This window comes from Tachysurus vachellii, chromosome 2 (genome assembly GCF_030014155.1).
Source record: "Tachysurus vachellii isolate PV-2020 chromosome 2, HZAU_Pvac_v1, whole genome shotgun sequence".
Taxonomy (NCBI): Eukaryota; Metazoa; Chordata; class Actinopteri; order Siluriformes; family Bagridae; genus Tachysurus; species Tachysurus vachellii.
In genome coordinates this window covers 18,248,545-18,274,743 of record NC_083461.1, presented here as the reverse complement: position 1 = coordinate 18,274,743, position 26,199 = coordinate 18,248,545, and the positions used below count along the sequence as shown (strand labels likewise).

Here is a 26,199-nt window from a genome sequence, read left to right as displayed (position 1 = left end):
ATATAATACAAAGATTAATATTATACAAAAGTTCAAGATTAAAGTTAGACTTATATTTAAATGTGTTTGTATTTATCCCCAATGAGCAAGTCTGAGGTGATTGAGGTAAGGAAAAACTCCTTAGATGGAAGAGGAAGAAACCTTGAGAGGAACCAGACACTAAAGTGAACATCATCCTCATTTGGGTGACACTGAAGGGTGTGATTATAAACTGTTATAAACACCAGAGAGTGTCATTATGATTAATGTCCTTTCTACAGTCAGATACAGTCTGACAATTGTGTATTGATGAGGAGATTGTTGTCCTGAAAGACCACATGAAGTTGGCATCTTCTCTTAGAATGTCCAAATACTTCATGAAGCGGAATTCAACTGGAGCTGGTACATCTCTAGAAGCCACTGAATCCTCAAAGGGTTGGCCTCTTCTCAATGCAGGTCCGAAATCTTCATGAGAGAAGCAGCCAAAAAGAATTAGCATAGCTGCTATTCATAATATTAGCAAGCACTAGATTATGGGATGTATCATTTGTACGCCTGACTAAAGAAATATGTCTTTATTCTAAATTTAATCTGGGACAGTGTGTCCCTATCAGGAAGGAGATACGAAAATGCTCTACCACCTTTAGTAGATATTGATATTCTGGGCACTACCTTCAAGTCCTGAAGTTGTGGACGTTTAATTTAAATTATGTCCATTATTTAAATTCAAGTAAATACTGATATACTGTTGGTCTACTTGTTAACAGTTTATTTAAAAGACACCTACCTAGGTTCTTGTAACACATGCTTAAGCATTAAACAAATTGTTCATAAAGCAACACTGGAGAATTTCTGAATGTGCATGTCACAACTTCTGAGGTATCAGTAGTATAAAGTGTTTTATATATAAAAAAAAAAAGAAAAAAGAAGAATTTTTTGTTATCAAATTCAAATGTGATTACCACTTTAGTTTGAGAGCCGTAAAATATTTGTTGGTTTTTTAGATAAATTAATATGGATAGGAATTAAGCAGGGGGGCACGGTGGCTTAGTGGTTAGCACGTTTGCCTCACACCTCCAGGGTTGGGGGTTCGATTCCTGCCTCCACCTTGTGTGTGTGGAGTTTGCATGTTCTCCCCGTGCCTCGGGGGTTTCCTCCGGGTACTCCGGTTTCCTCCCCCGGTCTAAAGACATGCATGGTAGGTCGATTGGCATCTCTGGAAAATTGTCCGTAGTGTGTGATTGCTTGAGTGAATGAGAGTGTGTGTGCCCTGCGATGGGTTGCCACTCCGTCCAGGGTGTATCCTGCCTTGATGCCCGATGACGCCTGAGATAGGCACAGGCTCCCCGTGACCCGAGGTAGTTCGGATAAGCGGTAGAAAATGAGAGAGGAATTAAGCAAATGGATCTGTATTGAAAACGTGAAAGGTAAATGCAGTTACAATGCTGTATAAAAAGATAGCCTTATTAGTGTAGGTGAACTTATTTCATCTCTTTAACCCAAATTGACAATAAAGTTTTAGATCAGTTTTCAAATATGAAACTTCCATTGATTGTGAGCTAACAGTAGTCAAGTAACACAATCTTCAGGTTGAGTTTACTCATGTTTTTTATGCAGCAGGTAACCTTTCATTTCTAAATGTAACCATTATGAAATATTTTAAAGTGTATAGAATATAACCGGTGAACAGTAGAAATTACATGGGGATGTGGAAGATTAGTGGTTTAAGGCATTGCATTACTACTCAGAAGGTTGTGAGTTCGAATCTCAGGTCCACCAAGCTGCCACTGCTGGGCACTTGAGCAAGGCCCTTACCACTCAGTTGCATAAAATAAGTTTAAAACCGTAAGTTGCTCTGGATAAGAGTGTCTGCAAAATGTCATAAATGAGAAGATTTCTCAATACTTCATAATTGTATGGTTAGTAAAGCTAAACTAGTAACTTCCAATAAAACAGAGATTTTGATGTTGACAAATCCTGTTTAATTAATCAGTCCTTATCCATGTCTTATGAAGGTACAATGTTGGTAAGCTTATAGATGACTGATTTTCCTTCTCACTCTTCACATGATATAGCACTGCATAATCTGCGAGTGAGTTCTTAAGTGGTAATTCTACAGCTTTAAATAAACTGTGTAAGAGTACGGCCTTAATGACATCCTAATATCTGTCAGCAGGAGCACTTATGGTGTAGACCAGCTCTATAAGCATTAAGCATAATCCTTTTTTCTCTTTTTCTTACTCACCCACACACACCACAGAGACGTTCACAGATTTTGTGTGTGTAAGATATACTTCCTGGGACACACACATAAGCACACACAGTTCTGCACAAACAGCTCTGCAGGGCAACGATGATTAAAAAATGAATGTGTTGGAATTGAAGTGTTTGTGTCACATTTTAGAATGAGGTTTGTACTTGCTCACTGAGTGTACGTCTGAACTCTCAGGTGGAGAAGCAGCGTGCAGACCTGACCCGAGAACTGGATGATCTGACAGACCGGCTGGAGGAGGCAGGAGGAGTCACAGCCTCTCAGGTGCATTCATAGTTAATACACTAATAAAGGAAATAACTTATCAACTTGCATGCTGAATGTGTCGCTCACTATATGTGCTGTAGATGGAGATGAATAAGAAGCGTGAGGTGGAGCTGCAGAGGCTGAGGCGTGAGCTGGAGGAGTCTTCGGCTCAGGCTGAAACGATGGCGTTGGCTCTGAGGAAGAGGCACGGAGACGCACTGGCTGAGATGAGCGAGCATTGTGAGGGTTTGCAGAGGACTCGTGCCAAACTAGAGAAGGAGAAGCAGAACCTGCTGCTGGAGGTGGACGATCTGGCAGCTTCATTGGACTCCATGCAGAAAGCCAAGGTCAGAAACCCAGAACACCTTCAGGAAGGATCTTCTACTGTTTTTCTGGGCTGTAAATGTTTTAACTCTAGTAGGATAGGATCACCATGATACAACACAGGAAAGGGGTTGAAAAAATGGCAAAAATGGAATGTTCAAAGCCTCATCCTATCCTTAATAATACCAACAGCGATTAACAAAAAAAATTAACCAAAAAACCCTCTGAGGTACATCACCATAATAGACATAGAATTTATGTTTTTTTGGAAAACTGATTGGATATGAGACATTTTCTTATTAATTGTACATTGTGATTCACCTGTTTGATGACTGCTTATACAGCAAGGCAGAATAAAGGAATTCCATGCATTTGGCTCAAAGCTAATGTTGTCTTTTTATAATACCAGGCATCCACCGACATGCAGTTGAAGAAACTGGAGGACTTGCTGTCCGAAGCCAGTTTGAGGAATGAAGACCTGCAGAAAGCTCTCACTGAGGTCACTGTGGCCAAGAACAGACTAATAGGTAGGAGAGATAATGTGGGGGAAAAACATGTATATTTAGTTTTAAAAACAATATAGTCAGAGTAGAATAAACTAAAAGATACGTGTTGGATTTTTTAATAAAATATTATCCAGGTTAATGTACATACAGTGATCTTATGCTGCAAACAAGGAGTGTGTATGTAAAAAAGATTTTCTTTAGTTATGAGTCAATAACAGGATCTTTTTGGTCACAACCGTCCTGCAGCTGACAATAATGAGCTGAGCAGGCAGGCGGAGGAGATGGAGACAAAACTCAGCCAGACGAGCCGCACTAAAAGCCTGCTGATGGTACAGCAAGAGGATCTCAAGAAACAGTACGATGAAGAGGTCAAGGTGTGTTCTTTTACTTACACGTGTTTAAATACACGCCTGCTTGTGAATAATGTTTCTGGTTCTACTGTACACATTTCTTTAGTAACTACACCCCCTTTCCTGATTTCTGGCTGTATCTTTATGCACATAAAGATGGCGAAAATAATCTGAAATATTCCTGTAAATAATCCTGTCGAGATTATGACATTTTGGTCTGAAATTAATTGTCATACACATAATTTCCATTTTTGATAAGAATTTTATGATGCTTTTGTTATATTGATTTTTAGACTAAAAGGTTTTCAAGGGAAGACAAATAATAAATAACAACTGATAATATAAAACCTGTTACTGTAATATAGCACAACCATAATAAATATATACACACAAATCACACCAAATCTTTTTGTGTGTGTGTGTGTGTGTGTCTGTGTGAACAGAGTAAATTGGCACTGAGCAGCAGTTTGGCAGCAGTGCGACAAGAGTGTGAGTCGCTGAAGGAGCAGCTGGAGGAGGAACAAGAGAGCAAACTGGAGCTGCAGCGCCTTGTCTCCAAGCTCAACAGCGACGTCACTCACTGGAGGAGCCGCCATGAGGCCGACTCTATCCAGCACAGTGATGAACTAGAGGAGGCCAAGTACATGTCTCGCATACACACACACTCTCACATACATATACTGTACACACATGCATGAGCAGTTCTAGTGTGCACATGCCAATCCCAATGTGGCATAATGCATACCTTATAATGAACCCTGCAAGCTAAACAATGACTAATACGTGTCCAGTCAAAGCATCTTGTATGACCCTAGACATGTTAAAGCTTTCTGTTTACTTTGGGCCAAAATGATTATTCATGTTAAAAACATTTATCCCAATGCACTGTTGAATTCTCAGTTCTAACTGGTCCGAAGGTACTTTCAATTCATTGAAGATTCATTTGCTGAATCCTCTGATCGTTTCTATAGTAACTACTGTCACAGGGATTAGAAAAAACAGAGGACTTTGTGCTACATTAACTGCTGTAAATAACACGTGTAATAACTGATTATGATGACAGATTCTGTAATAAGCCTGAGCCATTTATTTAGCATTTTATGGAAGGAGGATCTATGTTTTTTGAAAACATTTTTCAAAATTGATCACAGTTTTTTAAGTAATATGAATCTTTTTTGGGGGACATAAAAAGCAAACAAAGCTGGTGAGGTAAAAACTGTTGCTCTAACATAAAGTAAGTGATAACAGGAACAAACCTGGTTTGTGGACATTCAAAATGTAGCATTTATTAAGTGTTCATATAATGTGTTGCCAGATTGCTGCTGTGTAAGAGAAAAAAACACTTCAGGATTTATAGTGATACAATAAATCACTATAGTGCTTTGCCTGTCAGGACACATCACATCATATCACCCCGTCGTGAATTACATTCCTAAATATAATTCCAAACCTTGTTGTGTTTTATTCTTCACATAAAGCTGGGGCGATATTGAAATGTTTCCCACAATGATGATATTCATTTCATTATCAATTTGGTCTGTATCAAGGTGAAAAAAACAAACAAACCTGTAACTGCATTTCCTGTCATATTTACCTCCTTTCTGTTACATTCGCACCTGTGTTCACACACCTGTCAGTACGGATTTTGAGAATATTATTGAATAATACAGTTTTTATCATTATATTGTGTCAAATCAAACAGTCTGTTTTACCATTGTGTTATTTATTACCACTGAACAGATCATAAGGGTTCAAATGAATGATGAAATGAATATACAGGAGACAGTTGACAGTCATGTCATGACAGGAGGCAAATATAATTAACCTAATCCAGTTTTACAAAAAAGGCAAACGCTCTTTCGGAACTAGTCAAACCGGATACAGGCCCATTTATTTGTTAGACACTTCATACAAGTATTTAAAGAAATAAATGGAAATACTTTTTTTCTGGAAAATTGGACATCATTACTAAAATATTTGTGCAACTGTTTTGTGTCTGCAGGAAAAAGTTGCAGGTTCGGCTTCAGGAGGCTGAAGAAGCTGCAGAGGCAACACAGGCCAAGTGCTCCAGCCTAGAAAAAACCAAACAAAGGCTGCAGGCGGAGGTGGAGGAGCTCTGTTTGGACCTGGAAAAGGTAAAGAAACATTTCTCCAACATTGTGAACAGTGGAAAAACTTTCACTGTTACTGGAGACTCCTTCCACAAAATCTAAATAATCATCTCTGCATATGAAACTTTACGACCTCTACTTACCTCCACTTTCTGACCAATCATAAGTGAGAATTCGAAGGCTTTAGTTAAATACTGTATACATATTTTGCTTAAGATTGGCTCTAGGGCTTTACGCGATAAGAACATCTGAAATTATAAGATTGTATTCATGTACTCTAGCATAAAAAGGATTGCAAGCTAAGATTATTTAGGCTTACTTTTTTAATGTTGTCTCTCAGGCTCAATAACAAATACTCTGCAGTGTGATATGATGATTTGAGCAGACATCATGTCCATCATGGATGTTATTTTATACACATTCTAACCGAGCAAGCTTTTAATTTTTGGCCACATTAAATTATTAATTGTCAATTGTAAAGAGATCATAGATCACAATCTGCACAAGCTATAAAGTTATAGAAATATAATTAGCACATATTGGGAAGATACAGTGTCCCTAAAAAAACAACATCTCTTATAATTAATATAGTTTCATGAAATTGTTTATTTGAATAGACTTTGTTTATTCAATCAGTTTTGGAAGTATTTATTTATTTATTTGCCTCTGGTAAAAGCAAAATTTGATTTATTGTATTTTATCAAATAAAATGCATAGTTTCTGCTTTGTTCATAATTCCGAAATTTAAAAAAATTGTGTATTGAGTCTCATTTTTTCCATTTAAATTTTGTTACAAATCAACTGAATCAATTTGTGAAGTCAGCGTCATAAACCGTATTGACTCATGACCGGAGTGTTTTGTTACACCTTATCTTAAATATTTAACTAGATGCTCCATAATTGTAATACCACAGGCCAACAATGCTGCTGCGGTGATGGATAAGAAGCAGCGAATGCTTGATAAGCAGCTGGGAGACTGGAGGCAGAAGTGTGAGGAGCTGCTAGCCGAGGTGGAAAGCTGTCAGAAAGAGAGCAGACAGCATGCCGCCGAGCTCTTCAAGCTCAAAACAGCCTACGAGGAATCTGTGGAGCAAAGCGAGGCTCTACGCAGGGAAAACAAAGCCTTCCAAGGTAAAAGATGCAGTCTCTAAATGACTTTAATGCAAACTTAATGCCGTATGTTAAACGACCTTAAATGACCAAATGCTGCCTGATCATGAGTCAGCTGAAAGCTGTCATATGAAGATTGTCTATTCTGCAGTGTGACAGTCAAAATCAATACACACATGACTCACTTAACCCACACATACATTAATTACTGTTCAACTACACTGGTATTATGAGGGATTAAGACCACACAATGCCAAAATAATCTTTCCTTTTTTATGATTGGGGTTAAAAGAGAAAGCTATAATTAGCTGTGCAGAATGTATCCAGTGTGGGAAACATGCTGACTCAGTAGGGTTCCTCAGGCAGAGGTGGTGTATGGTGTGAAAAACCTGCCATATTTTCACATAAACCCTGCTGCAGTTCGTTATCACCAGCCCTGAAATTTTATGACACTGAATCTAAAGTCTGTTGTGTAACTCTACACAATAATGATGTTATTTCAGAGGAAATTGCTGATCTTACTGACCAACTTTCGGATGGGGGAAAGAGCGTTCATGAGCTCCAGAAAATGAAAAAGAAGATTGAGATGGAAAAAGAAGAACTGCAGGCTTCACTGGAGGAGTCTGAGGCAGCATTAGAGGTATGAAATGGAAAAATAATCAGAGCTGACCTTTATAAAAAATAATAATAATAATAAAGAACTCAGGATAGTTTTAAACTCTGTGCTTTTATAGGTACAATACGGCAACATTATGAAATATATAATGGATGTAATTCATTCACATCATCTGGTAACTCATTCCATGTTTACTGTATGATGTTTATATAAGCAAGCAAGTGCCATTGCTCTTGGAAGCAGTGGGATTCAAACTCAAGGCCATTAGTCTTTATGATCACCTTTAATTTGAACTCAAGCACAAATTGTCAGGTCATTGCACGATTATCTTCTGCCATGGTGCTCTGCATAACTGCTACTGTATCCTTGTTTACTTTCCTTGGTAACTTTACAATCTATGACAATTTCTTTTCCACAACATACCAAAGTCGAAGATGGAAGCAGTGCAAATTGAACTTACTCCTCCAAAAAGACTGGAGCCTAAAGCTTTATCTTAGACTGCTCAGACACATTACCCTGTTAATCCTGTTTAATGCCCCTGAAATCCTGGGAAAATTGGAAAGGGGCTAGGAGTGTAAGAAGGTCTACATTCTTAGGGAAAAAAGATTGTTCAAGCATTTCTTTGTAAAGATTTTTAGCTGTTCTATGTAGATTGCATATACAACCTCCTAACCAATACATAATTGTCAGATTGTATCAGTCTGACGAAACGACATTATTCATAATATCACTCTCCATTGTTTAGAACAGTTTATAACCTCACCCTCCAGTGGCACCCAAATGAGGAGGAGGTCCCATTTTGTGTCTGGTTCCTCTCAAGGTTTCTTCCTCATCCATCTAAAGGAGTTTTTCCTCACCACAGTCGCCTCAGTCACATCAAGCTTGTTCAGTGGGGATAAATACAAACACATTTAAATATATGTCTAATATTTGTTTTAAATCTTGGTATATTGTTAAACTTTATGTAATTTTGCATTATTTTTTATGTTCTGTAATGCTGGTTCGAGGCATTATCCATTGTTACAAGCACTATACAAATAAATTGGAATTAAATTGAATTGAACTTGCAAATGGTGGCTTAGTGGTTAGCACGTTCGCCTCACACCTCCAGGGTTGGGGGTTCGATTCCTGCCTCCACCTTGTGTGTGTGGAGTTTGCATGTTCTCCCCGTGCCTCGGGGGTTTCCTCCGGGTACTCCGGTTTCCTCCCCGGTATAAAGACATGCATGGTAGGTTGATTGGCATCTCTGGAAAATTGTCCGTAGTGTGTGATTGTGTGAGTGAATGAGAGTGTGTGTGCCCTGTGATGGGTTGGCACTCCATCCAGGGTTTATCCTGCCTTGATGCCTGAGATAGGCACAGGCTCCCCGTGACCCAAGGTAGTTCGGATAAGCGGTAGAAAATGAGTGAGTGAATGTATGAATGAATGAATGAATGAATGAATGAATGAATGAACTTGCAGAGGAACAAACTGAAGAACGATTTAGATTGTTAGGTTAAGTCATGGCATATTATACTATATATTTTTTCAGTTACTTTATTTGTCAGATGCACTTATCAAGGTAACATAGAGAAGTGCTTTTAAGCCAGTAAATACAGCCTGGTACTGGTTAACAACATCAATGACTAAGTTTACTATCAACATAAAAAAACACCCTGTTGGGGAGGTCAGATTGTATGAAAAACACACAGACAACAATACAATTTTTAAATAACCATGGGGTAATTTATGTACACCATTGGCAGGTATGTCATTAGTCATCGCTTGAAGACAGCTCAGCTTATTATCTAGTGAATGTTCTTTTCACCACCTAGGCACTAGAACAAAGAAGAGCCTTGATGCATGCCTTCCTTGTGCCCTGGTGGAATGGTAGAGCCAACACAAGCAGTACTAAATTAAAGAAGGGAGCATAGAGCAGTGCAGGTGCTGGTGCATTTTTTGCTTTCTAGACAATCGTTAGTGTTTTAAATCTAATGCAAGGAACAGGGCCAGAAGTCTTCTATGTTTTATAAGAAAGTGGGCATGAGAATTCCACAGATGAGGAAAATGAGGAGATGAACTTGTTGGTGGCAAAAGCCAGCAGTAGAGAGAAAAAGGAGACAGGGTTTTGAAGGTTTGATAGGGTTCAGGAAGTGATGGAGGAATAGGAGATAGAGTGGACATTTAAGGAAGTGGGATAAAGTTATTGATAGCTAGGATAGGAAGGGTAAAGGAAAACAAGTGCTAACTGAAAATGTGGAGTGGGGTAGCACTCATTTCTGTATGTGGAGAGGGATGAAATTTCCTCCCTTGTGTGTAGGAGGACAGCTGTTGAATTGTCAGGAGAAGGAATGAGAAAAGGGGAACAGGCAAGAGGATGGGGCTTGTCAGAGGGGTGATTGAAGTCTCTGAACTGAGAAGGGTGCTTCTAGAATCCTATTGAAGATTGAAGATTGACTCGGCTGTTCAGACATCTAGGGGAAGTTCATTCCACCACATTTGTGCCAGAACAGAAAAGAGTCTTGCTGTATGCCTATATCTTACCCTGAGAGACGGTGGGACCAGTCAAGCAGTGCTAGTAGATTGGAGGGAGCGAGTTGAATGCATTTAAGTCAAGTCAAGTCACTTTTATTGTCACATCACCACAGCGCATGTGCCTTGGTGAGTGAAATTCTTAGGAGCGAACTCCAGAAATTGCAGAACAATTATACAGATAATGAGTTGACGTGAAAATGTGCAATTGGCTCATACATATAGTCAGTACAATATGTGTGTACAATATATACAATTAACAAACAGATAATGAAATCAACATGTGAACATGTGCAATATGCTCATACATATAGTTAGTACACACAGTGTATTATTGGGCATCCTTACAGTAGCACTATACATTATATGCATTATGTACTTATATATGTATATGTGCAAATATATTATATATAAATATTATAAGGTGCAACAGATTGTACAGGTACAGCTACAGAAGTGACATGGATGTGCATCGGATGTGCATCAGAATAACATCCATTCAGAATAAAACTTCAAGAACCACAACCCTAGGGATAAATCATTGTTATATTGTTATTTTTCCCAAATAATCAGAATTACACCCGTACAGTACGATCAAATTCAATCTCATGGTTTTAAGGTCTTAAAATCCCACATTTCCAGCGGTGGGATTCGAACCTCCAGGTATAAATATTCAAAAGACCACATGGCAGCGGTGGGATTCGAACCCACGCCTCCAGAGAGACTGGAGCCTAAATCCAGCGCCTTAGACCGCTCGGCCACGCTACCCGCATGTACCAGTGATTTGGAGAAGTGTATTAGAAAAGAACAGAGAGTAACAGAACAGTTTAAATGTACTGTAGTACTGTAGTTTAAATGTACTGCCAGACTTCCCTGTAAACATTGACCCCATGGTGGACACTGATCCAGTACAATCATGTATAAATATGACCCTCTCTCTGTCGCTCTCACACACAATATGTATGTAAAAGTGTTCAATTATCCACAGTAATAGGAAATCATCACATATTAATTAGGATAGAGGATTTAGAACTCGAACAGAGTGACACCTGTATATAGATTAGCTCGACTAGGATGATTTTAAGGGGATTATTATTTGTCATGTATAAAACTTGACAGCTCAGCGAAAGCATTTTCTTTTATCGCCCTCGGATTTTCCTTTGATGTACAATGGTTTCCTTAAAAGCATCAATCAAAACTCATTGCTTTGGCAGCGGTGGGATTCGAACCCACGCCCCCGAAGAGACTGGAGCCTTAATCCAGCGCCTTAGATCGCTCGGCCACGCTACCGCCATGTTGTGTTGTTGTTGTTTTTTTTTTTTTTTACAACTCTAACTATAAATAACACAACTCTAATCCTAGATTTGACTTTGCAGGCTGAGGAGACTAAAGTACTTCGGTTGCAACTGGAGCTTTCTCAAGCCAAAGCAGACACTGACCGCAGGCTGCAGGAGAAGGAGGAGGAGATGGAGGCTACTAGGTGACCAATTTACTGTTATAAAATACACTACATACAAAAATGTATCCTCTTAAATTAATCGTTCTCGCTTATTTTACTATCCCCAGTAAGAAATCCTATTCTTGTCTCTTTTGCTTGTGCTACACTGCTCACAAAGGCGTTAAAGCATAAACAAACTTAAAGTGTGAATGTTACATGTAGAAAAATCCACCAGAGGGCGCTAGAGTCTGTTCAAGCCAGTTTGGATGTGGAGGTGAAGGGAAGGACAGAGGCGGCGCGTGTGAAAAAGAAGATGGAAGGTGATATAAATGAGCTGGAGTTACAGGTGGACCTGCTCAATAAGAACAACGCAGAGCTGATGAAAAGTGTCAAAAAGATGCAACAACAGATCAAGGTTTCCTCACCTCCAGTGTTTTTTTTTTATCTATCTATCTATCTATCTATCTATCTATCTATCTATCTATCTATCTATCTATCTATCTATCTATTTATTTATTTATTTTCACATTTCTCTGCAACTGTACAAAGTACCAGTTCCCTTTGTATCACTTTATTATGAATCATATATTTAATCCACACTCTTAGCACCATGACAGTTCCTCAGATTCAGGGCTGTTCTATGATTTCCCAACTCTGTGAACCTGTATGTTAGATATACCTAATAAAGTGGCCAGTCAGTGAAGGTGATAAACTGGTACGTTTAATAAGTCCTTCATTAAAAAACGGTGTGATGAATGATCACGCTGAACCTTGCACAGTGACATGACCTGACACTGTATGGTCTGCTTCAGGACCTGCAGGTTCAGCTGGAAGACGAAGCACGGTTGCAGGAGGAGCTGAGAGAGGAACAGGCTCTGCTGGAGCGTCGCTGCTCTCTGCTGGTCACCGAGGGAGAAGAGAGCCGCACCGGACTCGAGGCGGCAGAGCGAGCTCGCAAAACCCTGGAGACTGAGCTCCAAGAGGCCAGGGAGAAATACAACGACATCAACAACCAGGTGCGGTCGTGTTAGAAACCTGACCTGGTGTCAAAAACAATGAAAACCAAATTGAATCAAATGATACATTTGAACACTGTTTTTATCATTAGTGAATACATTCATCATGACTAAAATCACTGCGTTATTAAGAAGTTCAACTGTTTTCTCATGACCTCATGTCCCTGCAGTTACAGTCAGCCTGCAGCGGGAAGCGGAAACTGGAGGTGGATCTTCAGCAGGTCACCCAGGAGCATGAGGAGCTGCAGAATGAACTGAGAGGAGCTAATGATAAGATCAAGAAAGCTCTATGTGAGGTATGATGCAGTGTATAGTAATCCATGGTAGCATAGACCCAAACACATCATTAGTTATGGACTCCAATTAGCTGGTCAGGCTCTTGATTAAAACACAAGATACACATCACACTGACAAATTAAAAAGATATGCAGTGATCAGATGTTAACATTTGACAGATGGCCTTATCCAGAGAAACTTAAATTTAATCTCATTTTTAGACAACTGAGGGTTAGGGGCCTTGCTCAGGGGCCCAGCAGTTGCAGCTCGGTGGACCTAGGATTTATACTAACAACCTTTTAATCAGTTGTTCAACACATTTACCACTAAGCTACCACATCGTGTAGGACTGCTATTGCTATGCAGTTAACAGTACATGAGCTTGGAGACGATCGTCTTTACCTCACAGACTCTGTGATCTTGTGTTTTTTTCTGTGCAGACTGCACGAGTGGCTGAGGAGCTTCGTGTGGAGCAGGAGCACAGCATGCATTTGGAGCGTGTGAAGAAGGGCTTGGAGGCTCAGCTCAAAGACATGACCATCAGACTGGATGAGGCTGAGCAGCTGGCCATGAAAGGAGGAAAAAAGATTATTCAGAAGCTGGAAGGCAGGGTAAAGGACAGAAATTCACACTGCCTCCATATAAACTGCACTTCAGACACACAGAGGTGTTCCCCACTCAACAACCTCATGTCTCAGCGTCTGTTCCTGTGCTTTTGGTTTTTTAGACAATCCAATAATATCTCCAGTATACATCAGACTCTTCCTCACTTTCTTTATCTTGTAGGTAAAGGAGTTAGAGCTGGATTTGGAAACAGAGCAGAAGAAGTGTGCAGAGACGGTGAAGACGCTGAGGAAGAATGAACGGCGCCTCAAGGAACTCCTCTTCCAGTCTGAGGAGGACCAGAAGAACCAGCAAAGAATGCAGGAGCTGCTGGAACGCCTGCAGATCAAAATGAAAACCTATAAGAGACAAGTGGAGGAGGCGGTATGAAGAAAATCATTCTGCACCAAAATGAATAATTCTTAACACATAAGTTCAAACTTTTGGGTGAAACAAAACACAAAATGGTCTAAAAATGCATAGTATAACAGTAATATAGCTTAATATCAGGATATACACTGTATTTCATACCAACCTCAGACGAAGACTTGAAGTGTGAGTGTAAGTAATAAATGATTTAAACTGAGAAAGCAGTTAAATTATCAGATGTTTTCTCGGATTTTCACCTGAGTGGATTTTCTTTAAAAAGCAGGATCTATTCTTTAATATCTTTTCTCATTTTAAGTCACTTTTCCTTTTTTTTAGCTAGTATCCCTAAGCTAATCACCAATGCAAGATTTCCCTGTTGTGGGACGAATAAAGGATTATCTTATATAATCTTATAATATCCTTGATTAAAATATTAGTTATTTATAAATAATATAAATATAAATGTGTGTGTTAAATGCAGTGGCATGAGTGCAACTGAAGAGTCAGCAAAAAGAAACAAAAAAAAACACCCATTTATCCGAGGTCTGGGTATTGACTTAAAACCCAAGACGGATCCAGTGTCGTCATCCTGTTAATATGTGAGCCAACTCTGTTTTTAAATGAAACGAGGTGTGTATTGGAGATATGCTTCAAGACAAGTGTGTCTAAATCATCTCTGACTAAATTCAGGCATTTGCACATAAGGTTTACTTCCACATGCTGACAAAGGCCAGGAAAAAGAAACTTATGTGCAATGTGAACTAAAATTAATGGCTAGACTGCAAAATGAATAAACAACAAAGCTTAGATTTTACTTAGATCAGAGAGATCAGATAAATAGAATGCAACTGAGAGAAAAGCTTCACTAAGCCCCAGCAAATCACTGTTTAAAATCCCCTCAAATTTATTCCCTGTCTGACCTAGGAATCGAACTCAAATATACAGAGACCCTCTGCTTATTTAACATTCTCACATGCTCTCATTTTATACATTTTATCCACTTGCAGCCTCGATTAAAGAGGTTCAGTGTGTCTTGATATCTGTGTGCTGTCATGAGGCCAACTAAAATATTTAGCTTCAGTGGATGAATGTCTTCTTGCAGGAGGAGCAGGCCAACACAAACCTGGCCAAGTACAGAAAGACCGTACACGAGCTGGACGACGCAGAGGAGAGAGCCGACATTGCCGAATCTGCTCTCACTAAAATCAGGACCAAGAATAGAGGCAGCTTTGGCAAGGGCTACTCATCAGTAAGTCTGATCATGACTTGAACAGCAGTTCCACTTGGAAAAAACTACATATACACTATATTGCCAAATGTTTTGGGACACCAAGGTCATTGAATTCAGGTGTTTTAATCACTTCCATGGCCACAGGTGTATACATGCAAGCACTCAGGCATGCATTTAGGGTCGCTCTCAGGAGCTCAGTGAATTCAAGCGTAGAACCGTGATAGGTTGTCACCTGTGCAATAAGTCCATTTGTGAAATTTCCTCCAATATTCCACAGTTAACTGTTAGTGGGATTATAAATGGAAGCATTGTGTACAACAGCAACTCAGCCTCGAAGTGGTAGGCCATGTAAAATCAGAGAGAGAGAGGTCAGCGCATGCTGAAGAAGTGGCCAACCTTCTGCAGAGTCAATCGCTACAGACCTCCAGACTAGCTGAAGAACTTTGCATAGAGAGCTTCGTGGAATGGGTTTCCATGACCAAGCAGCTGCCTACAATCCTTACATCACCAAGTGCAATGCAAAGCGTTGGATGCAGTCATGTAAAGGAGTGACAACTCACTCTGGCAGTACGATGCATGATTCATGGTTTGGCACTTGTCAGGAGAATGGTACTTACTGTACTGTATGTGCCATGTGTAAAGTTTCGTGGAGGGGGATTATGGTGTTGGGTTGTTTTTCAGGGGTTGGGCCAAAATGTCTTGATATGCTGAAACATTAAGAGTTCCTTTCACTAGGAACTCTTAATGCTTCAGCATATCAAGACATTTTAAACATTTTCATGCTCCCAACTTTGTGGGAACAGTATGGGGATGGCTTCTTCCTGTTCCAACATGACTGCGCACCAGTGCACAAATTAAGCTCCATAAAGACATCGATGAGCGAGTTCGGTGTGGAGGAACTTGACTGGCCTGGACAGAGTCTTGACCTCAACTCCATAGAACACCTTTGGGATGGTTTAGAGCAAAGACCTTCTCGTCCAACATCAGTGCCTGACCTCACAGATGCACTTCTAAAGAAATTGTCAAAAAGACCCATAAACACACTCCTTAACCTCGTGGGAAGCCGTACCAGAAGATTCAAAGCCGTTATAGCTGCAAAGTGAGGGCCGACTTCATATTAAACCCTACGGATTAAGAATGGTCATTAAAGTTCATGTGCATGTAAAAGCAAAAGTCCCAAAACCTTTGACAATATTGTATATGTTATAGTGTCTTGTTCTGACATTGTGTTGTTGAATTTGTCACAGGGTTACAGCACTCCTTATGCAGGGGTGGTACGATCCCCCAGCTCTGTGGGCTCAGAAGGCAGAGGCGAGAAGATCCTCACTGATGATGATGAATCAGTCAGTTCTCTCATCCCAACTTATCTCAATTCCCTGAAAAAACTGATGATTGACTAAGCCTTTTGCTGGTCACACCTTTATATTCTCAGTATTATCCTTTTTTTTGTTTTTGTTTTTTTTACTTAAAATACAGTGTAGGCTGTAAATATCTGGTCAGTGACAATTTAGTTGTTTTGGCTGAGAACTCCTGCACACTGGATCTGAAATAAATCACCACACGTGAGCCTTAAATAAAAACAAACTCCATCTTATTAATTGTCTGAATCGTATAGGAATCATTTGGCCAGCTGTGTATTGTTGCACTATTAGTTCATACACAGAATAGCTAACCAGATGTGGAGTAGGTGTTTACTTTTATAGTCATTTCTCATTGTTTATATATATATTTTTTAAAGAAGAACATAAGAAGAGGACCAAAGAAACAGGACATCATACATCTGATATCTATCAGAAACAAAGCCAAAGCAACAATATTGCATGACTGTTCAATTATTTGACTGTTTTTTGCCAAAACGTCATTCTGAAATGCCAACAAGTTCATTTTGCAAATACAATATATATTTGATTAGTCTGATTATACCCACTGAGTATTTAAAGATATATAACTGTACGCTGCTGTGTAAAAGTTTGGGATCACTCGGGCATTTCAGTTTTCTAAAGAAAAACACATTTGATCTATTTCTAAAACATAAAAGGAATGAGATCAATTTTAAAGATAGATCATTGTTTCAAAGAGGATCCATATCAGTAACCATCAGTCCTCTGTTTCAGTCTCATGTTACGTTTGCTAATCCATGTTAATCGTCTCTAAGGCTAAACGATTATAACACGATCATTTTGTAACCGAATGGGTTGTAAACACCTTCTTTAGGTTTAGTTCCGTTTTAGTTCATCAGGTGTTGTGGGTTTGTTATCAGGAAATAAAGAACTTTCTATCTTTTTATGATACGAAGTTATCTTACCTTACTGTGAATTTCTCTCTTCAAAGAACAGCACAAAATAACTCTACCTAAAAAAGACGAGGGGATTTCTAAGTGATCCCAAACTTTTGAACAGAAGTGTAGGTTTACTTACATTCCAGTTTTTGCAAGTGTGCAAGTTTCTGAAAACGTAATGTTTGGAAATAAATGGATTACTAAGTGATTTTTTTTTTCAGACACGATTCACTGTATTAATAAGACTGTATTGTAATCCCTTATAAATGTCAATTTTTTAACAATAAAATTAGAAATAAAAATATTTTGGCATTCTTTTTATTTCCAGGAAACAAGATTGTAATTTTTAATACACTTTATTTCACAACAGTTGAGGACATTTTAATTCTTCATTTACAATCTTCTACATACATTTTGTAGTAAACACCAAAACTGAAAAAAAAAAAGTACATCAGCAATCAAAGAAATCATAATAAAGCTGTTAGAAATTGAGAAAAATAAGAGAGAGATCTTTTTTTAGACAGTAAACATAAAAACTGTGTTATTATTATTTTCAGTACATCATTTGGTATAAAAACTAGCATAGTGCAAAATAATTTCAATATATTATCTGTAGCTCTTTCATTTCTACACATTTCTTACACGTCTGGATGTTTGGAGCCTGTCCTCACCACTGTCTGTTACAAAAAGTAAAGAAAATTCTCACAAGATCAGAAGGAAGCAGATGAATAAAGCTGTTTCTGGAGCTGTGTTGTGGAAGTGTGCCTCAGTATTCATTAGGACCAGAAGATGGTGGCAGTGGAATATGATATCAAAGCTTATGAGGTCAAATCCCCGGACTGCCACTGTTTGGCTTGATTTGCCAAATCAATACATTGGATGTATTCTAAAGTTTCACAAGCTCTCAAGCTATTTTTTTATTATTTAGTATTATATATAGCTTGAGATATGCAGTTTTAGTGCACAGCTGTACATGCTGCAAGATTTCTGGGTGAAAAAATGATGACTAGAAATAAGCCTTAATGCGAAATCATCCAGAAGTAAAAGATCTACAGACAAACAGAGTGAATCAGTGTATATTATAACGGAGAGATTCCCAGAGTTGTGCTGATTATATGAAAGAGGTTATGAAAGAGATTGAAGTCTGTTATAAAGCCAAATAATTGGAATATAAAGTTTATTACAGAATATTTACACATATCACATTAATATCACATTCATGAAGTCAGATCTAAACCCTTGCATCATTGCAATTGTGATTGCAAAATAAATGTCTTCTTGATATAATAGAAAGTTTGTCTTAGAATTTTTAACCATTTTTTTCACAAAAAACTTTTCTTTTTTCTTTTTTCTTTATTTATTTTTCTTTATTTATTTATTTATTTATTTATTTTTTTTTTACAAGCATTTGATTAGGCAGCTCAACACTCTTGGAGGAGAACATTAATGCCAGCATCTGTTTTATCTGCCTGAAGTGCTGTTGTAGAAGACAATGCGACTGGCACACGGGTTCCTACTTTAGTAAAAATACGACCAAAATATAGTATACTGGCAGTGACTGGCAGCTGCTACGATGTTCTGTGAAAATGGACGAACTAGACGATGGGATTGGATTCCAAATTGGTTTGCATTTTTACTGTGCAATCCCAGAACGCACTGATTAATGGTGTAAGCACAACATCATCATAGAGTCTGACATGAAGAACATGTTATCTGTTCAAAATTCAGCCAAGATTTTACTGAGTTCAATTTCATCAATGTGAAAAGTCATGAACATAAAAAATATTCCCAAAAGCATCTGTTTACAAATATTACTTTGATAGAGAGTACGGTCCAATTGTTCTTCTATCCATAAATGACCGCAGCATCTCTGGGATTTGATCTCACAAGCTCCAGAAGATCGGATGAACGCTTGAGACGATTTCCCTCCAATTTGAAGACTTTAAAGTACAGCAGATTAATTCATGTCAATTTTCTCTTAAGATTTTAACACAGGCTTAACATTTTAATTAATCCAGTTCATCTTGTAACTGTCACTTCATTATATCTCTCTGTTCATTGTTTTTGTAGAGTGAGAATTATACACGTGCATCTAAATGCAAGGTGACTGGATTATGCTATAATCTTTAGAAACTCATCCGAGGGACTTCAGCAGATGTTGTTTCCTTGTGAATCTGGATAATTGAAGATTTTTTTTACAGACATTTGTGCAGCGATGGCTCTTTGATAAATCCTGTGTGTGTGTGTGTGTGTGTGAGAGAGAGAGAGAGAGAGAGAGAGAGAGAGAGAGAGAGAGATATTTAGACATGTTTGTATTGGATCTATCATGTGGGTCGAAGTTCCACTTCTGTATAACACACTGCTTTGGGCAGTTGAGCTCCAGCTCCTCTGACAGCAGTTTCATTCATAAACTCATGTTTCTTTTCTACTCCAGTATGTTGTTTTTCCCCATGTTCTTGCAGAAAAGACCACAGACTCCATCTCTTCTTTCACCAGCACCTTCTCTCTGAGTTAGAGCTCCATGTTCACTGGTCTCACCTCACCTGTCTTGTGCTCCTTTACCCATATCTCTCTGTCTTTAGCTGGATCTACAATCTGGAGTAGTTTGTCCACCGGCTCTATGGTCTGTACAACAGAAAACATACTTTATACTGCATGTTTTTTTGGAAGTGTGCTGATGATAGATTCACAGAAATGTGTGGCAACCTGAAGGAATGCAACTATCCAGTGACTTGATCAAAGCCTGACATTGACTATTCAAGGTAATCGTACTTAGCCGGTGGGATTCTAGCAGTGTAGGTGGGTGTGGTCGAGGGTCAGCTGTGGTCAGAGATGTGTGTGATGTGTGATGATTCTCTCCTGTGTCTAATTAGCATATGTAATTATGTGTGTTTGTTCTTTCAGAAACTGCCACAACCAGAAAAAGAGTGGAGTATCTCTCTCTCTCTCTCTCTTGCTCTCTCACTCTTTTGCTTTCACTTTCAAATGCACAAACACACACACACACACACACACACACACACACACACACACACACACACACAAACACAAAGTGCAGGAACATGATGAGGTATAAAAGCTGCAAGATAACGATGGCCTTTTTGCTGTTTGTCTTTTTCAATTAACATTAACACTAATTATATAATTAAATTAGATCTATTTATTGTTTTTTTTTTCCCTCATAAAGATATATGCAAATATGCTCCAAGTGTAAGACTTACGCTTTGGTTGAACATGTCCGTCTCATGCCGCAGCGTTGTGTATTGTCCGAGATGATTTCTGATTATTTCTATTCGCTCCACTTCAAGTCTCTCCAGCTCCTTATAAATACAAGAAATGCAAAAACAATCTCATAACAAAATTCAGTGATTCATAGTGTATTCTTATAAAGCAGGCAAATCATCTCACCAGACTTGTAGTAACCATCTCCTCAAACCATTTAGACTGACACTGGTTGTACAGGTCAACACATCGCATCAGATCATCACCTGTGGTGAGAAATCATATCCAATACTGATTCTTTTTATTTCAGAATGATGACACTATAGTAAAGGTAGATAGATTCAAGCTAGAGAAGATCAGTATGTTAAAATGTTTAGGTAGCTCTCTTTATTATTTATCTTTTATGAACCTTGAGCTACAGTTATCTCTTCATTCAAACTGAGATTTAGACTAACTTTAGAAATGTTTAATAGGGAAATGAAAGTAGATTCATATTAATATTAGGGAGAAAATGATCTGACTTAAAAGTTAACTACTCCATATTTAACCACTTGTTTTTATTTCTAGCGCAAAGCATATAATTCACCGCTAGAGGGAGCCAAAACAACATTTTATTCCATACTACTTGCCGAGAAACGTGCTTTAGACTGGTTTCTTTGGGTTTATTTGTCTTCCCAAGCTTTCAAAAATAGTTCTGAAACAAGCTTTGTCTTTTCCCCATTCCTCCAAATTCCCTTTGTCTATATCCTGATGTTCCAGGCTTGTGTAAGTAATTAAAAAAATATGTTTGTTGTTTTATCACTGTAAAAATAATGTGTTCTAATCGTTCTGCGATGTCTTCTATCTGGATCGTGTGTCTTTTTCTGTGTATATTTCTCTTCTTTCCTTACGTCTCTTTCCCGTCTTTGTGTCCTTCAGTGACAACTTTTTTCCTGAGTTTTCCATTAGCTTTAGCCACAATAAAACCCTTACCGACAGACTATCTAGATCCTGAATAATTATGTGTTGGCCTGTTTTGAAAAGCTACCCATGAAATTAGGAGTTATTCAGGAACTAATTTTATGTAAAAATGTGCATAGCTCTGCTTTGTGTCTTTCTCTCAGGGTGAGCTACTAAGAATGAAACCCATGAAGTGTGCCAATACTCACTGTTCAATTATTCAATTAAAGTTCACTACTTTAGTGAAAATGCACTACTGATTCACCACTTGATGTTCTGAAACTTCTGCAAGAAATGTGTCTCATGCAGGTTTCTAACACCATTTCTAACTTGCCCCAGATGGTATCTGGGCAAAAGGGTTAACTAAGTTCTTGGGTATGAAATGGCTCATTCGCCACTCGGATTATAGGTCACTTGAGTCATACTGTACTGCCCAGTGGAAACACACCTTGCTGCCCTGTTTTTTTTGTTTTTTGTTTTTTTTTGCACTGTGCTGTAATAATAGCTCAGAAAGTACTTATCTTGGTACTTGTAACAAATCCAACTAGTCCTTTATAAGAGCAATGACACAAAATCTTAAACAAAAATATAAAATATATGTGACAGTGTGTGAAAAGTGCTTTACAATGCAGGAAGTCACACATACGTAGCTAGGCACACTGACAAGCAGACAAACTGTAAGCTGTTAAAGTGGCTCTTTACCTAACATGAATTTAAAAATCTATTTAATTTTTAAAAAAAGGTATTTCTACAATATTTTCCACACCAGAATTCAGCCACATCGGCAAGTGATGGGTTTCCCAGACTACCACACAAACTGATTTTATCAAAAAAAAAGTCATAAAAGCATAATTATATAGATAAAGATATTTTTCTAATGTAAATGTTTGTTTCAGAAATAAATGCACACATAGGCACTGACTTTACTATTTGTTTTTAAGTGGAGAAACTCATTTCAAGTTTAAGCCTTCATAAATCATAAACCTTCAGACGGTTCACTATGTACAAGGATGGGATGAAAACTGAATTCGACGTCCGTGAAACTGACCTGCCTGTGTGGATTTCCTGCGGGCCTTTTTGATGTCCTCCTCAATCTTTGTGTTCAGTTTGATCTCCAGCTGTTGAGTCTTTACCTCCAGGTCCTTCTGCCGTTCTGTGAGCGCTTTACGTGCCTACAAGCACAGCAGGCAGAAAAAAAATGGGTTTAGTTTATCCTCTTTCCTGAGCGCTGTATATCTCTTATTCAACTTCCAGTCATCTCTCAATTAAATTACGGATGTGCCTCCTTATTGACTCGCTCGACTACGCGATCCTAATTTTATATTATTGGTTTTCTTCCACTTTGGCTCTTGTAATGACCGCACTGAAATTAAATCAGCTTCTCAGGGATGGTTTATTTACTGCTTTCACTTTTCCACCGCAGACAATTGTATGCTCTGTCTCAAGGCCATGCATGAAGGACAAGGCCATGTGATTATTATAGAGCTCAAAAAGCCTCAGGGGTCAGGAAATAGTCTAGTGATCTGGGAAATAGAGTGGAGCTTTAATAATGCATGAGAAGGATTCCTGAAATGTTAGAAAAGTTAAACAAAAGTTCTTCTTCTGTAGTAGTTTTGGATATATTCATATTTGCATCACTAATATTCTGGCAAAAATTGATTTATGAACTGATCCTTTCTGCATGTACAGTACTGACTTAATAACACAATGTACTGTACCTTCTCAACAGCAGCATATCGACTGGCCAGCTGTTTCCTGAGATCGGCAATTTGGTGATCGAACTTCTTCATGTCCTTTTTAAAGTTGTCTCGATATGTAATGAGGGGCTTTTCTACTTCACTCTGTATCTGGAAAATATGTAAAAAAAACTAAATCAACACAAAGTCCATGTTAGTCACACATGCATGGAAATAATAGATATAACACTGACTAACACTCCCACAGAGTTTGACTACATTTGACATTCTGTGGTCATATTCAATAAATATCTTGCATTTTTGATTATTACACTTGCAACAACACTCTATGCTAACAATGAGATATGATTACAGCTATATGATGATAGCTACAAAATATTGTACAACACTAGTTCATTGTATTAATGTGTGAATGTAAGTGGGGACTAGAATTCCCGATGCATGAGACTGGGACCAACCTGAAAGGTTACTGGACTAGATGCATTTTACATTTTACACATGGATGGAAGTGGGAGTCAGATATATGACTCACGGGACAAAAAAGGCCAAATTCATAAATATTCATTCATTTTCAATAACTGGTCAATGTCAGGAGGATTCATTTGTATGTATTCAGGGAAATAGAACTGAGTATGTTTGTTAAAAATATTGTGGTCTGGTGCAAACAAAAGTAAAAACAAATTCGATTTTAAATTAAGCCATGGGACATTTAGGTCAAAGTTTTAAAAGCTGTTAGGATTGGTTAACATCTCTACAGGAATGGGTGGAAATGTTTCTGAAGGAGTGAGTAAGATTGGTTGGGTTTCCTTGGGAGTATGGTGGGATGATGCAAAAGGTCTGCAGGAGTTTTAGGATTGGTCAAACCTTATGTGGGAGTGGGTGACATTGGTTAAAACTTCTGTTGGAGTGGGTAAGATTGGTTAAACCCTTTTGTGGGAGTGAGTAAGATGGGCTAAAGCTTCTGTTGGAGTGGGTTAGATTGGTTAAAGCTTCTGTAGGAGTGGGTTGGACTGGTTAAAACGTATGTGTTAGTGGAAGGGATTGGGTAAACCTTCTGCGGGACTGGAAGGCACTAATTTAACTGTCTGCAGGAGTGGGTAAAATTAATAGGAGTAGGAGTAGGCAGCATTGGTTAAACTTGGTGCAAAAGCAGATGATCAAGAGTCTGTGTGAGAGCAGGCAGGACTGTTCAGAATTCCTTTGTGAAATGCATTTCTCCTTTGGGAGTAAAACTATTAAACACACCTCTAGGTTGAACTCGGTAGCCAGTTCATGTAAATACACTCCCTTATCGACCAGTGAACAAAATATGACTCTCCTCCAAACAGCTGTACAATAGATCCCATCCTCATTTATTATAAATTTTCAAACAGTGTGTCATCGTGAGAGTTTAAAAGGCCCAATGGCTTTATATACAGTAAACATGTAATTTGTGGAGATAAAGAGAATGAATTCCTACAGTATATAGTATAAACTTAATCATATAGATGTAAACAGTATTTTGGTCTTTGGTTTATTCTGACATTTGATGTGACATTCGAGGACTTGTTGCTTGGATATACGTTTGTAAATCACTAGACGAAATTCAGTTTCACATCTTTTGAAATACCTTCGAAGAGAACTTGAGATGCACTTCGGCCTCGTCTGCCAGGCTTTTCTTCAGCTGGGCCCAGGCCTCTCCAAGTGTACTAGAGATATATGAGGAATTTGCATGAGATCGTCATATTGACCTAGCTCAGTGTTACTCATTGCGCGGCTCGCAAGCCTCCTGTGGCTCGCCAAGCTTTAATATGCGGCTCGCATGGCAGTAAATAATACGATGATATGATCATGTGGTTAAAATTTATTTTTCATTTAAATAACATTAAAACAATCAGGGAAGCATAGAAAAACGAATGTGCTCTATTACAAATAATAATATATATTTATATATATTATTTGACTCGTCACTGACTCACTGCGTTCTGCGCAATAGCCAGTTTTTGCGTTCTGCGCAGCCTGCCAGAAGCTAGTTTGTGTTTCATGTTAGTTAACAACTTGTGTTTACTGTACACACGGACTAAAAAAATGGATCGATTTCTTATCAAACAATCCCGCGCACAAAATGAACAGCAACAAAGCAATGTGACAGTGACAAAAGAGGTAACTGATGGGGAGCATGCATCATCCGCAACTCGAGTAGTTATTGTATTGCAATATTGTACATTGTATTTAAGCAGATAAGCTATTTAAGACTGAATAACTTGGCATACTTTGTGGTGAAAGTGGCTCTCCTATTGACTTTGTCCTATCAGTGTGGCTCACATGAAAAAAATAGTGAAGACCACTGACCTAGCTCATTCTGGACATGAGGGATTCAGGACAATTCAGTACTTTTGATCCAGCACCATGATCCATCTATCATTTTGGATAGATGGATAACATAATTGCAGTGGTGACACAGTTGTCTTTTCAGTAACAGCATACGCTGTCTTAAATGTCTATGCAAAAGAGTATGTTGAAATTCATCTGGCCAAAAATGGAAAAAAAAGCTGCATAACTATCAGACTAGCAAGTTATATTTAAAATATGTTTAACTGATTCATCAGTTAAAGACTGATACATCAGTTTAAGGGTCAAGCAATACAATAAGATGAACATGCATGGGGAAGTGCTTATTGCCTCGTTTCAGGCATTCATCAGACTTTTTTTTCTCGAACTGTTAGCCTGAACAAATAGGAGCCCAAAGTCCTGAGTGAAATAATTGTGGCCAGTGTGCAGATTTAAAAGGCTCTAAATGGGAGACGTGTGGACTTTACTTTTCCAATACATCCCTTTCCTATTCATCTTGGCACAAAATAAAGACAATACATACTAAGAGTCTGGTAAGATAAAGGCAAAAGTGACAGAAAAATTACTTTTTTACCAAGTAAATGTACACTTCTTATGTAATTATGTGGATGGAATTGTTCATGTCCTCAATTTCAGAGGCAGCACATGATTTGCCAGCAAGGTATTAAAGGTCATGGCCTGCACTTTAGCAACAAAGCCATCTACAATGGAAACTACACAAATGTTAAATTCAGGAAAAACGTGTTTGCGGACGTGGCTGCAGGAGCCAGCCGG

The 26,199-nt window shown here is 38.4% G+C and overlaps 2 protein-coding genes and 2 non-coding genes across 9 annotated transcripts in view; 1 reads left to right on the top strand and 3 right to left on the bottom strand.

Moving 5' to 3' along the window:
• The window catches only part of LOC132840098 (myosin-16-like), a 40,434-nt gene extending 22,894 nt beyond the window's left edge, over positions 1-17,540 (top strand). For all 4 annotated transcript variants that reach the window (XM_060861499.1, XM_060861492.1, XM_060861507.1 and 1 more), the window contains 16 exons: positions 2,429-2,515; positions 2,599-2,844; positions 3,231-3,348; positions 3,574-3,701; positions 4,121-4,317; positions 5,680-5,812; positions 6,703-6,919; positions 7,402-7,538; positions 11,402-11,505; positions 11,686-11,878; positions 12,276-12,479; positions 12,650-12,775; positions 13,196-13,366; positions 13,542-13,742; positions 14,830-14,976; positions 16,206-17,540. In XM_060861499.1, the coding sequence (XP_060717482.1) occupies positions 2,429-2,515; positions 2,599-2,844; positions 3,231-3,348; positions 3,574-3,701; positions 4,121-4,317; positions 5,680-5,812; positions 6,703-6,919; positions 7,402-7,538; positions 11,402-11,505; positions 11,686-11,878; positions 12,276-12,479; positions 12,650-12,775; positions 13,196-13,366; positions 13,542-13,742; positions 14,830-14,976; positions 16,206-16,358 (2,562 nt within the window). In that variant the 3' untranslated portion in view covers positions 16,359-17,540. The remainder of the gene's footprint in view (positions 1-2,428; positions 2,516-2,598; positions 2,845-3,230; positions 3,349-3,573; positions 3,702-4,120; positions 4,318-5,679; positions 5,813-6,702; positions 6,920-7,401; positions 7,539-11,401; positions 11,506-11,685; positions 11,879-12,275; positions 12,480-12,649; positions 12,776-13,195; positions 13,367-13,541; positions 13,743-14,829; positions 14,977-16,205) is intronic.
• trnal-uag (transfer RNA leucine (anticodon UAG)) lies at positions 10,712-10,793 on the bottom strand. The gene has a single exon. It is a non-coding gene; the product is annotated as a tRNA-Leu (tRNA).
• trnal-aag (transfer RNA leucine (anticodon AAG)) lies at positions 11,234-11,315 on the bottom strand. Its single transcript has one exon. It is a non-coding gene; the product is annotated as a tRNA-Leu (tRNA).
• Positions 17,541-18,569: 1,029 nt separating the features above from the next.
• The window catches only part of LOC132840049 (growth arrest-specific protein 7-like), a 38,799-nt gene continuing 31,169 nt past the window's right edge, over positions 18,570-26,199 (bottom strand). For all 3 annotated transcript variants that reach the window (XM_060861383.1, XM_060861393.1, XM_060861375.1), the window contains 6 exons: positions 24,704-24,782; positions 23,116-23,244; positions 22,446-22,569; positions 20,645-20,724; positions 20,458-20,556; positions 18,570-19,861 (listed from right to left, as the gene is read on the bottom strand). In XM_060861383.1, coding sequence (XP_060717366.1) covers positions 19,748-19,861; positions 20,458-20,556; positions 20,645-20,724; positions 22,446-22,569; positions 23,116-23,244; positions 24,704-24,782 — 625 coding nt within the window. In that variant the 3' untranslated portion in view covers positions 18,570-19,747. The remainder of the gene's footprint in view (positions 19,862-20,457; positions 20,557-20,644; positions 20,725-22,445; positions 22,570-23,115; positions 23,245-24,703; positions 24,783-26,199) is intronic.